General features: G+C 35.7%; 1 protein-coding gene across 1 annotated transcript; it reads right to left on the reverse strand.

Moving 5' to 3' along the window:
- Positions 1 to 104: 104 nt before the first annotated feature.
- LOC104596864 (uncharacterized) lies at positions 105 to 12,682 on the reverse strand. The gene is made up of 7 exons (XM_010258190.3): positions 12,615 to 12,682; positions 9,184 to 9,670; positions 8,947 to 9,096; positions 7,729 to 7,803; positions 7,578 to 7,625; positions 7,053 to 7,489; positions 105 to 6,126 (listed from the first exon to the last, which is right to left on the reverse strand). The coding sequence occupies exons 2-7, from the start codon at positions 9,665 to 9,667 to the stop codon at positions 5,503 to 5,505; spliced, it is 1,818 nt and encodes a 605-aa protein (XP_010256492.2). The 5' UTR covers positions 9,668 to 9,670; positions 12,615 to 12,682; the 3' UTR covers positions 105 to 5,502.
- Between the last annotated feature and the right edge of the window lie 1,919 nt (positions 12,683 to 14,601).

A 14,601-nucleotide genomic window follows, 5' to 3' on the forward strand; every position in this document is an offset into this window, starting at 1 on the left:
ATGTCATCTAAATATGTAATCTATTTATAGATATTTTTAAACCATTTATATTCTCATTTATATTTATGTTTCTATCTATGCAAAGAAACATATATGGTTGGCGAAACAGGATTCATGTAGCCGATCGTAGATTGTTGAGATAAGGGTCTATGCAAAGAAAATGAGGTCTCATGAAGATTAGCCCTCATCCTTCAAGGTTTACCCCTGGTCCTTGTGCATCTAGAGGACCTAGTATGTTGCCTTTAGTCCTTGCCTTAAACACTGATGGTAATTATGATTTGCTTCAAATACTGGCCAATTTAGCAACCATGCAGACATCTCGGCATGATTTCTCATCTGATACCTTGTTAACCATTGATAGTGTCCAACGAGGCCAACCCAGCAAAAGACAGCTTTAAGTAATTTCATTCTCTGGAACTCTTGAATTCTTTACTGGTGCTTACTTTAACTCTTAGTAGATATTCTTATAAACGTATGCAAGTTTACAATTGAAAATTTTCCCGGTTTCTGAAGCTACCCACCCTTGCAAGAAATGTATTTCCATGTGTTTCTTTTGTGATTTTCCAATTTCTATCTGGTCCACAATTTATCTCTATTTGCTTTATATTCTTTTTGTTTCTTAATGGCTTTTGTCTCTAAGCCTTTGATACATCTGTGAACCATTCTCAGATGGCATAGCTTTAGGATAGGGAAATGGCTGACAAGTCATTGCAATTCCTTTCTTCCAGACATATTTGGCACTCATCTGACCAACCAGAATTATAAAAACTATTTTCTGGGCATTTGCACACCCCAGAGTTGGCATTCCTTTCTTCCAGACACATTCAGCACTCATCTGACCACCCAGAATTATTAAAACTGTTTTCTGGATATCCAAGGTCTGTCTCCTGTCAAAATCTCTCCTCTAGCTAAAAGGGCCATTATACAATGTTGGTTCCAGTTATCCAAGGTCTTGGGAACGATGGACTGGATACAGACCAACATTTACATATTTTATTTTGCATGAAGTGGCTGGTCTTAGGCCCATGTCATCACACTTGTCTGAATTTTTACCATTGCACCAAACAATAAATACCCTATATATGTGTATAAAATGGAGTTTAGTTTGCTTCCCTGAATGACCTAGGGATCTTACATATGGAAATTGAAGTCCCTGAATTCCTCTCTCCATCCTCTCTTCATGGAAAAATTTGACCTAGATACCTTGCCACCTGTTTAAAATAAGCCCTCTTTTTTAGTAACTTTGAATGATTAATTTAGTTGTGAATACCATCAATGCAATACAAAATGGTCTTGGGTCATCAAATGTTTAATGATTCTATCTTGAACTTCAGAGGTTAACTCATCGTGACCTCTAATATCAGTGGAATTGATCTGCTAGACTTGTACCCAAAATGGAGAACACAGTAGATTTGGAGTGAAAGAAATGCATGAATTGACCCAAGGCTGACAATACAGAGATTGCTTTGAGAAAAGCAGTAGGCATGTTTCACTCATAGACTTACTTTAAAGGGTTCAGGGGTCTTATTACCCATCCATCATATTTTGTTGAGGACCCCTAATATACACAGCATCAATGGACTTCTCTATGTACATGTGTGGGTGGTGTCCATGGAGATCCACTGTTGGTTTTACAAGGGAATCTTTGTATATATTAATACTTTATTAATTAAAGAAAGTTACCATTTCCAATCAAAAGAAAGATAGTTTTCGGAAAAGCAGTAGACATGGTTTGAACATAATGATAGAATCAATCCAGGAACGTAATTTTCTGATAGAGAAACTGGGCACAGGTTTCACTTCAAAGAGAGGACACTAGAGAGACTCTTTGAGTTTTTGGTTCTGATTACATGTTGAGGGGTTAGAGAGTGAAAACAGAATTATTCCCAAATCTATCCTATAGGGCATGGAATTCTATAGGTGAGAAAAGCTGGTATCTTTGATGAAATGAAAATCTCAGTTGAATTGGTTTATTTTTTTTTTCATCGGTGAAGTAACAATTCCTAAAATTGTCATGCCAAACATCTGAGTTCCTATTTCGAGAGTCACCTGCATGTATTGTTTCAGTCCCCTTTCTTTGTTTTCTCTAGAGTTGAAACCATTGAACTGACTTCAAGCTCAACTTTTGAACACTGGCAAGCAACAGTGTTCCCAATGGCTGCTGGGTTTCCATTGCCCCCGCTTGGTTGAGTCAGATTTGTTCCTCTTGTTAGGTCTATTGATGTCTCCAGTCCTAAATTTTCTCCTTTCTTTGTATTACGTTTTGACTCTGTTTCCGAGTATGGTTTAACGGAATGAATTTCTTTTTCACCAAAAAAAAAAGTTTCTTTTGTTATTGTGAAACTTAAGAGTTGCTATAACTAGGATTTGACCATGATACCGGAAAGATGTGATACTGGAAAAACTTGTACCAACCAGTCACTACAGGCTGTTTTTCTTTTTTCTTTTTTTTTTTCAAAAAACCATCCTGTAGCTTTAAAGTGGTAAGCAATCCGGATTGAATGTGTTAATTGGGAAAATTACTACTAGGTTGGCAACCAAGAGAGGGGGAGGGGGATGTTTCTGTGGATTTTCCTTGGCTGAAAACTTTTTAATTTTTAGGTCCACATTTTAACCCAACTGTGTAGAATTATTCTTCTTGACTTATCCACCCTTAGCTTATCCCCTGGTCAAACAATCTCCCAAAAAACATCATCATCATCATCATGTTGTTTTCGTTTAATTAGGGGAGGATAAACTCAGGGTGGATAAGTCAAGAAGAAAATTTTAAGCCATCATCATCGTTATTATTATTGTTATTATAATTATAATTACAATTATAATTTGCCAAAATTAATGTGTTTGTCTGCTCCTCCACTTACCTTGATACGTGTCTCATCTCTCTCAAGAAAGAGACATGGGGTGAAAACCCATTGGCAGTATGAAATTATAGGAAGGGGAAATGTCAAAGAAAAAGGATTCAAAACAAAAATTTCCTGATTTTCTCTGTTGTTGCTTCTTCCCCTGCAAAACGCTGTTGTTGCCTGATGTATCTCCCAATTTTTCTCAGCGGAGTTTAGGCTATCCACCAATTCCTCAAAGATGCCTAATTCAGCACATATGTTTACAATGGCGTAAGCCATTTATTATTGCCAGTACATGGCTGGATGTTTCAGGTATATGTATCTTTTCAACAACGTATTTAAAGATACTCCTTTTACTCTTTATCTCCATGAAGCCATTACACTTCATAAAGCATATTGCTAACATCAAGATTCAGGGTTCCAAAAATTTTGCACAGATAAATGTAATTTTGTTTCCTTCCATAGAACTCCAAACCTTCTCATAGACATTCCTGCCACTTCATATGAACTATGCAGATAAGAATTTTTAAGTTTTTGGATTCTGAATTTGAGAATAGTATGCAGCTGTGCCTTTAGCTTCACATGACACCGTTGAACCTTCTAGTTGTATGTTACTCGTTAGGCATTGGATGCCAGTACCATAACAGCCAAGTCAAGAAGGGCAGAAAGACCTGATTTAAGTAATGCTTTTCATGTAATTGAAATTTGTTAAACAAGAAATTGAAGGAAAATGAGGACGAGTTGTGCACTTGTGCTGCTTTTTGAGTTCTTTCTCTTTCAGATGTTCTTTTCTAGAGAAAAAAGCTTTTGCTCCTCTGCCGAGCTTTTGTAGTCAGTGGGGAGTAAAATTTAAACGAAATGGTAGAAAATGATGCGAGGGCCTTGTTTTTAAATGGAGGATAAATTGGAAGGTAGTTTTCTCAAGGCAACAACTTACGTGGGTTTTTTTTTTTTTTTTTTTTTTAATTTTTTAATCAAGGAAATGTCTGCAAATATTTCAGGTTAGTTTTACAACCCCTGATTAGTTCTTTGTTCACAATCCTTTTGATAGCAAACCAATCTCCTGGTGACTTTCCAGCTGATTTATTTCATACTTAAAGTAATTATAATTCCTTGTTTGGAAAAAGATAGTAAAGAACCAAAATTTCCCAATCCAATCATCGAAAACTTCTACCGCTAATAAGCTATTTTAAGTCAGCTCAATTATCTTGAGAAATAAAAAAAACACCATGATTAAGTAGACTGGGATGCTGGGATGTTTAAGGAGTCCTTTGGGGGTGCAGCAACATCAATTCAAAAATCGGCTGGGCTTGGTCATTCTGATCTTATCGTTTGAACGTTTTAAAAATGACACAGAAGTCAAACTACTTTTCCATCTGGATTATGTGTTGCGGTTCAATTGTCTGGGTCAAATGGGCCATCCTGTAGCATCATAGAACAAAGATATAAAAAATAAATAATAATGTAAAAAAATAAAGAAAATTACATAAAATTTGCATAAAAAGTATTCTTCTAATATTATATATTTAATTATTTATCAGGTTAGAGATTGTATTTGAGCTTTTTCTTAATCAATTGCCTTGTAAATAAAGAAAGAAAGAAGGAAAGAAAGAAATGAATGAATGAATGTATGAATGAAAAGTTGCCTTAAAACGCTTTCTTATAACTCAGCGCCATTAAATGCCAAAGAGTAAAAATTCACCCATAAATATGAAAACATCATTTTTTGTGTGTGTGTTTTTTTTCTTGATAAATGGGACATTTTTATGTTAAATGCCTACTTGGCGTTAGGTTGGCATCGTTGCTCTGAAAAACGCCATTGATACCAAACACCATCTTAGTCAAACTATTGGAGAAGAATTCTATTCTGACTCCCAGGATCTTTTTTATGTTACACTAATTTTATTCAGGAGGTGTTCTCCTTTGTGAATTGTTTTCTCCGTTGTGAGTTACAGAAATAAATCAGAACTTTGTGGTTTGAACACAAATTGGTTCTTAAAAGAAAAATGCAGAAAATATGTTCTTGGTTGTATGTGTTTTTTTTTTTTTTTTAAATATCAAAACTAAAAATTTGTTCTTGAATTTCTGGTTTGAATCTGATGATTGATATCATGTTAGATCATTTCAAATTTGTACTCCAAAATTTGTTTTTATTTTAGAAAATATTGTTTTAATAGTTTCAAAAACATGGATTGTTATTTGAAACAAAACCAACTTGTTTTTTCTTCTCAAAGTAAAATTTAGAATCATAGTGCAGGAACTTGTTTCAAATCAATTCTTTGCTGATGTGGTAATTTTAAAAACAAAATGAAAACAAAAACATTCATGTTGTTCACCCTCTCAGTTTACATTGAGTTTTATAGAAGTCTCAGTTCTTTTTCCTTTCCATTTGAGTTCCTTTTCCTTCGCTCTCACTTTGGGAGCTCATTGACTTTTGATAGGGCTGATAATTAAAGCATTTTATAATATCAAAGATTTATTCAACAGCTATAATCATATTCAAACAAACAAAACAACTCAAGAATATAAAATTAGGAAGATGTTCTGTCTTCTGTGTATGAAATTGAAGGAAAGCAAGATTTTAATTTTCCTGTTACAAGTGTTCCATACATTCAAAATAAATACAGATTTCTGGTTTACAAGTGTTTCATACATTGTTTTATGTGATGCACCTATATAGATTTCTGGTTTGCTTGTTGAAGATCCCTGACCCATATGTAGAAACAATCATGTCAATAAACAGTGGAAACTGCAGTAAGGCAAACAAGGTGACAGGGACACTAGCCAAAAGAGTAATGGGAATAGTGAGCCATACAATTCTGTGGCAAAGTATAATAAAGATGGTTGCTCCAAAGGCTACCATCATGGCCACTATGGAGACAAAGAGGAAGAATAGTCCAATGATTAACTTTTGTGGCAAGAACTTGAGAAAATCATCTTCTGCATAGCGTGAAGTTAAGATGGCTAAGAACATGAGGACTGAAGTGGAGGAAGAGAAAAGTGCTAATGCATCTGATATGGAGAAAACCATGAAGGAATTGGTTTCTAGGAAGATGGGAATCCCTGTGTTACTGTTATTTCCCCCTGGGACAGTGAAGGCTGCTGCAAACATAACAGTGGCTATGAGTGTCGCCACAACCATACATGATGTTGCAGTGTCTTTCATCCATTTCTCCCCTTCTTTAACCAGCTCCTTGTGCTGCTCGCTGAATAATACGCGGGGTGTTTTACCTTGGAAGTTCTTGAGCTCTGTACATCGTGGCTGTACAATTGCTTCAACTTCCTGTGGTGAGAAAAACTAAGCATCAGGAAACAATTATGCAGTGAATAGAAGGATCAAAACATACAACCTGATTCTGCCTTAATCCCAACTATTTAAGCTCGGTTACATGAATTCTGTCTCAACATTGTTCTCAATCAAGACCTTGTTTTAAGCTTTTAGTGTCTATTTCTAAATTTTAGTGATTTTGCTTGTCAAAAGCACCCAGTCTTTGCTATGTCGTTCCTTTCAAGTTTCAAAACTATGGGATTAATTCTCTTCAAGCAAAAACTCTGCACACACTTTGCAAACATGGAATCCAGCCGCTCCATTCATGGGGAGGTATTCCCAATGTGCAGCTGTATTCTATGTGCACAGAGTTTTTGCTTGCAGGCTCCCTTTCAAATGATTCTTTAGAATCTGGTCAAAATGACATATAGTGGAACCTCCTCAGTGGCATTTAGAACACATTTGGGAGGGCTTCAGCTTTGATTGAACTTTGTTGACTGAGCCACTTTAAATTTGAAGAAGTTACTAAAATAGCTTCATTGAAAAGTCAATTTTATAACTGAATGAATCATATTGGGGCTTACTGGTTTTTTTTTACCAAACATAGCTTCTAGGCTTTTCGTGTAGGGCCCACCTTGCAAAGCTAGAAGCTTTTGCGTGAAAGCCCTCCCAAACGTTGAGCTAAAGCAGCTGAATGCCTCAACCAAAGCTTAAGCCCTTCCAACCAAGGTCTTGATGGAAATGGTAAAGCAGCCTAACAGGTGCCCAATGCCAAAGGTCATGCATTTATTAAACACTTCTGGTTTTAACTTTTTAATGCCTTTTAACTTGTAAATTCTAATAAGTGAAAAGCCAAGGCTAAGCCAATCTACAATGGATGTGTCATAGGATAGTGTTTCAGCAGAAGATACTTATCTCTACTATGGAGAAAGAATTAGCACCTTGAACCACTGTAGTTCACGTTGCATTTGTAGAGCTGGACCAGAAACTTCATTGAGTCGATGAGGAGGTGCCAACAATCCAGCTACATGCAGCAAGCTGTTTCCTTCTTCATCCACATAACTTGCTAGCTCATTCCTCTGTCCTCCTAGCTCATAGATGAGGTTGAAAATCTTTTCTTGGCGGTATAGTATTGCTACTTCAAATATGTTTCGATCATGTTCATCAGTGCTCCAGATTAGATGAGGGCATATACTAATAATCTCTATAATAAATTCAACAATTCCGAATTGGGTGGCTCGGAATATTGCAGCCATCACCCCATTCTCTACAATTGGTGGGTAGTCAAGCGTGGAGACTTGATCACAGAAGTGTTTCAGCAGTTCAACTGCTTGGAGATGGATCAATTTTCCATCGTATAAATGCCTCATGAATGGGACTGTAGATGGAACGAAGTCATCAGGACAACACTTTGCAATCTCTAAGGATGAATGTAACTGACAAGGTACTAATTGCAAGCTTCATACCTAATCTCTTGAACGCATTTCCAATCAGTCCAGGAGATTTTCCAAGCACTGCAAAAGCAAACTATACACGTTATGAGCATGAGTGATCAATTCGAAGTTTACAGTTTTATTACTTTCATGTTTTTATACTTTAGTTTCAGAGAGAGAGAACCTCTATATGCCATGGAAAGATTTTCAATGTCAACTTTGATGAAACAAGCTCCACTACTTGGTTCCAAACGGATATCTTCAAAATATGATAACAGTATCAATTACAAACCATTAACCACTATAACAAAATGGTACCCATTAAAGGATTAATTGGGACGCATTTTGTTGGTAGGAAATCCCAACTCTTGTGAAAGAGTACAGACAATGTTTTGGTAAAAGATAGTATGGGAATCTTTCCTTTATCTAATTAGGGATTTAGGGGTGGATGAGAGAATGATCTATATTTTGAGATATTAGGTCCATAATTTTGTTAAAAAGCTCCTTCAACATATTGTCAAATGATAGATGTTTTGATTAATTTCAGAATCAATAGAAAAGATGGAAATGAACAAATGAGTAAAATTTTCCACCGTTGAAATAGTTAAAAACCAGCTGAAGCAACCACCGACTTATAAATTTTATATACAATGTCAGCCAAATCCAATTCTTTCACGATGAAAGACTACTAAACCAACTGGACTAGGAATTAGTGATGCAATTAAAGACAGTTAATTTATCTCATTTCATTTGTGATGTTTAACTATTGAAACTTGTCTTATAATACAGTCTAGACCTGTTTATGGGCCGGGCCGGGTAGCCTGATGGGCGTCAGCCTGTTCTTTGTTGGACTTGGACATGATTTCAGGCGCACAGAAAAGCCCTGCCCAATCTTGGTCTGATAATATTTTATATAATAAAAAATATATAATATTTTTTTCTATATTCATATTCTCTTTTCTCAAGTCATAGTGAGGTCTTTCTGTATTTTTGGGTTCTGAGATCGTTTACTATAAATAAATCAATTTTGTTGTTGGTTAAAAGATCTTCTTGTCCAGTTTCCAGGGTGGGCTTTGGCTTGGGCCCGGGCTTTAGGATCGGACTCAGACTCAAGATCTAGGCCCAATGGTCATGCTGGCTCAGGCTCGGGCCTAAGCGTATTCTGTTAATAAAGAGGCAAAGCCTAGCCCATCAACAGGTCTAGTTCTATCATGATTATTGTCTACAACTACATTGGCATTGAAGTAGAGCTCTCTGTTTTTCTGCACCATCAATTTAACTTGTCCATTCAGATTAGATCTGCCGACTACATGGTAGATAGCATGTTTCCCGCAGATTGTATGCGTAGTCTACAAAATTGTTAAGATGGATATAAAATGTTTAGGGATAGAGAGACACAAACAAGGGTAGATGCATCTTGATAAAGTTCCAAATTGAATTCCACTTTCAAATGCAGAAGGCCTTCCAGCTAGTGCATTCAGGGGTCTCTCTCCATAGATATCTGTGGTGATGGCTAACTTTGGGTAGCGCCGGACTAGATCCAAAGCTACATCTGCAGTTGGAGAAATAATTACAGATAGACTGTAAGAGAGAGAGAGAGAGAGATTTGCTATAAAGTATAGACTACAACATTTCTTACCATAGAAATCAAAGAAGACTAGAGCAGTGAGAAGTGTTGCTCCATTGTTACTTATTTCTGGACATAGATCCTCATCTCTCGTCAGTGGGTAAAGATAATGCACCATTTCCTTGTTGCCATGAAAAGCAGCCATCACAACTGGTGTTAGTTGGTAATGATTTCTTATTCCCACCAAATCTTTGTTCTTTCTCACCATGATCTCTGCCATCTCAACCATCCCACCTACAGCAACAACGGAGAGGACTGGAACGCCAAGATTGTTCTTCTCTGCTAGAGCTTCTGTCGGCATCAACTTCACTAGCTCTTTTACTACTTGAACTTGACCTGTTTGAGCTGCAATGTGAAGAAGAGTGTCCCCTGCCACAGTGATTTTGGCACTCACTGCACCTTCATGGTTGTCAAGGAAAACTTTGGCACTGCTCCAGTCACCTCTGACAATGGCTTTGTACAGGGGCAGACACCAGGCGTACTCCCGGCTTGCCATTTCCTATAATGGATTAAGCATTACAAAGGTTCTAAAAACCATGATCGATCAATTTATAGGAATTTCAATTTTTCAATCTTGAAAGAATATATTCTTTGGCATCTTATAATGGAACTAAATAGCCTTCCTGTCTAAGGTCATACATTACTTGATTACCTGTTTAGTATCCACAAAATTTATTTAATATATCCTACTATTAACTTTGTCTTACATTGCCAGTCCCAAACCTGTTTAAAGGAGGAGGGTTGCATGGATCATCATATTGATGGTTGTCTGATTGATGATATCCTACTACCAGTGTAGTTTGTCAATGTAGGCTGCACGGAAGAGGTAATTTCTGTATGGACAAGAATATTCTATCTTCAGCCTGTTGACTGACACTATTTCTTGACAAGTCGCTTATCTTACTCCATACTCAGGGCATCGGCATCCAATTGCCAAATGTGGCATCAACTTGGATACTGTTTTGGATCGTGGTGTTTCCTTGTCAATTTGTTTGAGCATAATTATTCGCATCCCTTTCTGAGCATGCAACTGCTACCCTCAATCCAGTGTAACCTGAAAAATTGGGGACAGGATCCAGTAGGCATAATATAGGAAGCACATTTATTAACCACTTTATAAATATTCTGATAAAAGTTATTTTTAATCTTTTTTTCAAGGGTAGGTTAGGGGTATTTCAAGGAATAAGTGCCAAAAAAAAATTGAAAATGCTCATTTAACGTGTCTACCTGATTCGGACTCGAAAAGTTGTCGTAGACCCCCAATTTTTTGCCTGATTACGACATGCAAAAGTGTTATACTGCCCCGGTGCCCCCTCTCCAGCGTCAATATTAAGGCTATGTGGGCTGGGTTAGCCTGAACCCAACCTGAGGGTTAGGTAGGGTTAAAAGTTCGAATTAAAATTAGGGTCGAAAAGCATGAACCTAACTTGTAAACTTTGAGTTGGGTTAGAGTTGAAGCCTTGGCCAACCCAAACCTGACTTAGATTCATATTTGAGTGTATAGATATTATATGAATAATATTTATTTATGTATGTTACTACTTACTACTTTATCTATCTATATGTATATATGTATGTATGTGATATACATGTATATGTGTATTTATATATATATATATATATATGCATGGATAATTTTAAATTTAAAGAAAAATATTTAAAAAAACATGATAATTATGTCCTTTTACATATATAATATGCTAAAACTGAATTTACCTCAACCCTTAAATAAGAACTTTGATAAAGGTAGAGAAATCAGGCCAACCCTGTTAGGGTTGTAGGTTCCACATATCAGGTTGAAAGGCTGGGTTAGGAATTAGGATTGACCAATCCTACTCAGCCTGACTTAGAGGAATCCAAATCTATTAACCAATCACGGTGATTCCTTAATACACAGATATCTATGCACTACTTCTGTGTGGGTGTTTTGGCTTTTTGCATAAACATGGGCATTAAAATACATGATTCTTCATGTTTATGAACAAGCATTGATGTGGCTAGTTGTTTAAATGCAACATCAGATAAACTGAATCGATGTGAGAAAAATCGTTTTGAATGATTAGCATAGACTTCATGACCTGGAAGAATAATTCCTTTAGGCTGAGTTTGGAAGGAGTACAAATATAAATATGTAGAGTGCAAAACCTTATTATTTTATATGCATTTGCACTGTACATATTTGCATTTGTACTATTTCCAAACATAGCCTTAGTCAATTTCAATAGTGCAATCCAATTCAATGACCATTTTCCTGTTTTCCTTCTCATGTTCTGTTTCTCCAAGGACAATTTTGCATATCAAGTTAGATCAGTACTAAAATTATTTATTCTCTCCAATAATATTGCTTTTTAATTTAAAAAGGAATTATTTAAATATCATCTTAATTATTTATTATTACATAGTTACTATTGCAATTTTATTCTCAAAGAAACATCTGATTTAGTTCTATTTATGATATTTAAATTTCATTTTCTTTAGATTCATAAAGAAAATGAAACATAAAATATTGCGTTTTCCGTTTCTAAGGCTCAAGTTTTATATTACTAAACCTGTATTTACACTCTACATATTTGTATTTTGTACTCAATGTAAATATAAATATGTTCAGTGCAAAATCTTGTATACAATATTTTTTAAGTCTTATATTTGCAATATACATATTTATATCTATATTCTTCCAAAATTGAGTTTTTAAGACTCCGTTTGGAAGGATTGTAAAGACAAATATGTAGAGCACAAAACCTTGTATTTTGTATTAATTTATGGGTGGGTGGGGGGGTTATTTATAAACATAGAGGCATTACTCTGGCACTCCCCAACTCCAATGTAAACAATGTTTCAATGGGTTCAAAAAGTGATATGCATCAATATGAAAAATCACAAACAAAAACCATGATTCACAAAAAGATAGAAGATTATGAATCTCTCTATATGAAAAATCATGAGCCCCTCCATTTGGTTTGCATGGGGAGGGCTTAACTACTTTCTAATACAAATGATGCTTACCATGCTATTCTTTAATATGATGGATTTGCGAACAAGGAATCCTCTAATGAAATTCCTTCTTTGCTATTAGGCTGCAACCTCAAATTCAGTCACGTCATCAAGTGTTGCAGTTCAACATCCTCCATGGGTGAGATGGCCAAATTTAACTGGGCAGCCGTAGCCCGGGGAACTACTAGTGTATGGCAAAGTGGACTGTCTCTGATCATTATAATCACTATATATATAAAATTTAACCAGTTTTATTGGACAATATAACTATTTGATTCGAGCATCAGATTCTGCAAAATTGAAGTTTCACAAGCTTTTGCATCCAATAAAATGGAATGTTCCAGTGGCAATACAACTCTATCTAAAATTGTTAACAAAGAATCCAAATTAGACCTGGACCACTCTAATGTGCGCATGAATTGCCCAAAATAGAGAGAGAGAGAAAGAACCTGAAAAAATGATGAATTGTGATCATAAGAATCCGTAATGGTCTGGGATGTTGCTCGAAAATGCGAAGGAAGAGTAGATAGGAAAAACAAAGTTAGAGGAAGAACGAGATGGAAGAGAGAAAGTGATTATTAATTGCCTGACGGTGTTCAATTAAGTGCAGTCACATTAGATGCGTGATCATGGTTTGCTTTAACTTTTGTTCAGGCCCGTTTGAAGATGGAAAAATCGTTTTTTAAGCTGAAATGCAATTAGGGCCTGATTGGAAGCGCTGAATCTTTTTTTGAGATGCTTTGAAGAAGCCACTGAGAGAAACTTCAGCAGAAAGCCATGTTTTTGGTTTTAAGATGGAAAATTTTGGGCTTTACTTATGGGCTGTCTAGGTGGGGCTGTACTTGTAAAATCAAAAGCCACTTTGTAAAGGTAGATGTTGCCCATGCATGGGAGATGGGCTGTGGGGCGTATTCCATAGGGAGCCCATCGAGGGAGCCCATCGGAATTCTTAAAACTATGTTTGATTTGAAGGAAAAGGTAGGGAAAGAAAGGGAAAGACAGAGGAACCTATATACGTTTTGTAAAGGTTTCCCTACCTTTTCTTTCTTTTCCCTCTATTTTCCTTCAAACCAAATATAATCTTAATAGTGATTCAATTGGTAAGCTATCTGACTAACTGTAGCAGAGACTTAGGGATTAAATCTTCCAGTTGGGATCTCCTGTAACAAAACATGTTCAACACATTCTCAACATGCTTTGACACAATACATCTCACCATGAGATTGGAACTCACCACAAAAGTGGGACCTGCATGTATGAGAATTAAAGTGTCAGATCATGTTGGGTGGGTGTTGGAGTTTATTTTGTTGGCAGGTGATCTGGATTCCAAATCCTCTAACCACTACCACCAAGGTTGGTGGGTTATAAGTATGTGGGGTATGGGCTACCCCATAAGTGGGTACAATCGCCGATTCAAACTTTGTGTTGGCTTGGTTTGAATAACATACTCGTATGTTCAAACCCAAGTTTGAGTTCAATTTGAATTCTATTTCTTTGTTTAAATTCAGACTCAGAAGTTTGAAAAATTAATATAATTTTATATTTTATAATATAATCGAGTTCAAGTTCAATTAGAATTTATTTTTTTTTTCGAGTTTAAATCAAAAGTTTGAAAAATTAATATATTTTCATATTCTATCTTGTGAGCTTTTGAGCTGAATATTTTATTAATCGAATTCAAGTTTGAAAACTTATTAAACTTACCCTGAAATTTAAATTAGATTAACATCAAACTCAACAAGCCTAATTGAATTTGAGTCTATTATTCGATTACAGCTAGTCCTATGAAAAAAAATCACTAAACTCACGAGGGAGCAGATCCTACTATTCAGCTGGGCGCTGGATTTTGTGGCCCATGATGCGCGATTCTATACTCTCTCTCTCTCCATCAATTTAAACTTGAAAGTTTTGAATTATTGACTTCTTTTTCTTTGGACAGACATCTGTGGCGTGTGATATGTATTATGATCACCCATAAAGCTAGTGAACATATATTAAATGTCATCATATCTGAAATATGCGGCTTTGCAATTAATCAAAATCCAGAAAATAGTATGTAAAACAAGCAATCATATTTCTTCTTTTGGAAGGCTGATTTGCAGCGGATTTTGATCCGAGCAATCATATTTTGTTAGATTCTGATCTTCCCTGTTTGGATCTTCAAATTGGATTGGATAAAAAATAGGATTCAATTAGAAATTGGATCGGATTTGGATCACCCCCCTATTCAATTCAAGAAGATCCAATCTGATATATATGTGTTATTTATTGACATATAACACATATATGCTATTTGTTTGTTTATAAATATATTATTTATATTGTATTTTTGTTAATTTTGTATATTAATTATTTTTTTATAAAAAACATGTATATATATATGATAAAAATAGTTAGGACTGTCAACGGGCTGGTTATGGGTCGGCCCTGGAACCG

Source organism: Nelumbo nucifera, chromosome 5, assembly GCF_055504915.1.
Source record: "Nelumbo nucifera cultivar China Antique chromosome 5, China Antique-T2T, whole genome shotgun sequence".
NCBI classification, from domain to species: Eukaryota; Viridiplantae; Streptophyta; class Magnoliopsida; order Proteales; family Nelumbonaceae; genus Nelumbo; species Nelumbo nucifera.

Bases quoted from the DNA above. Each gene is read 5' to 3' on its own strand.
- LOC104596864 (XM_010258190.3), bottom strand. From the start codon at position 9,667: ATGGCAAGCCGGGAGTACGCCTGGTGTCTGCCCCTGTACAAAGCCATT. The intron at 9,097-9,183 runs GTAAGAAATGTT...CTCCAACTGCAG, and splicing joins AGTCTTCTTTGATTTCTATG to ATGTAGCTTTGGATCTAGTC. The intron at 7,626-7,728 runs GTTCTCTCTCTC...TTGCTTTTGCAG, and splicing joins TCTTTCCATGGCATATAGAG to TGCTTGGAAAATCTCCTGGA.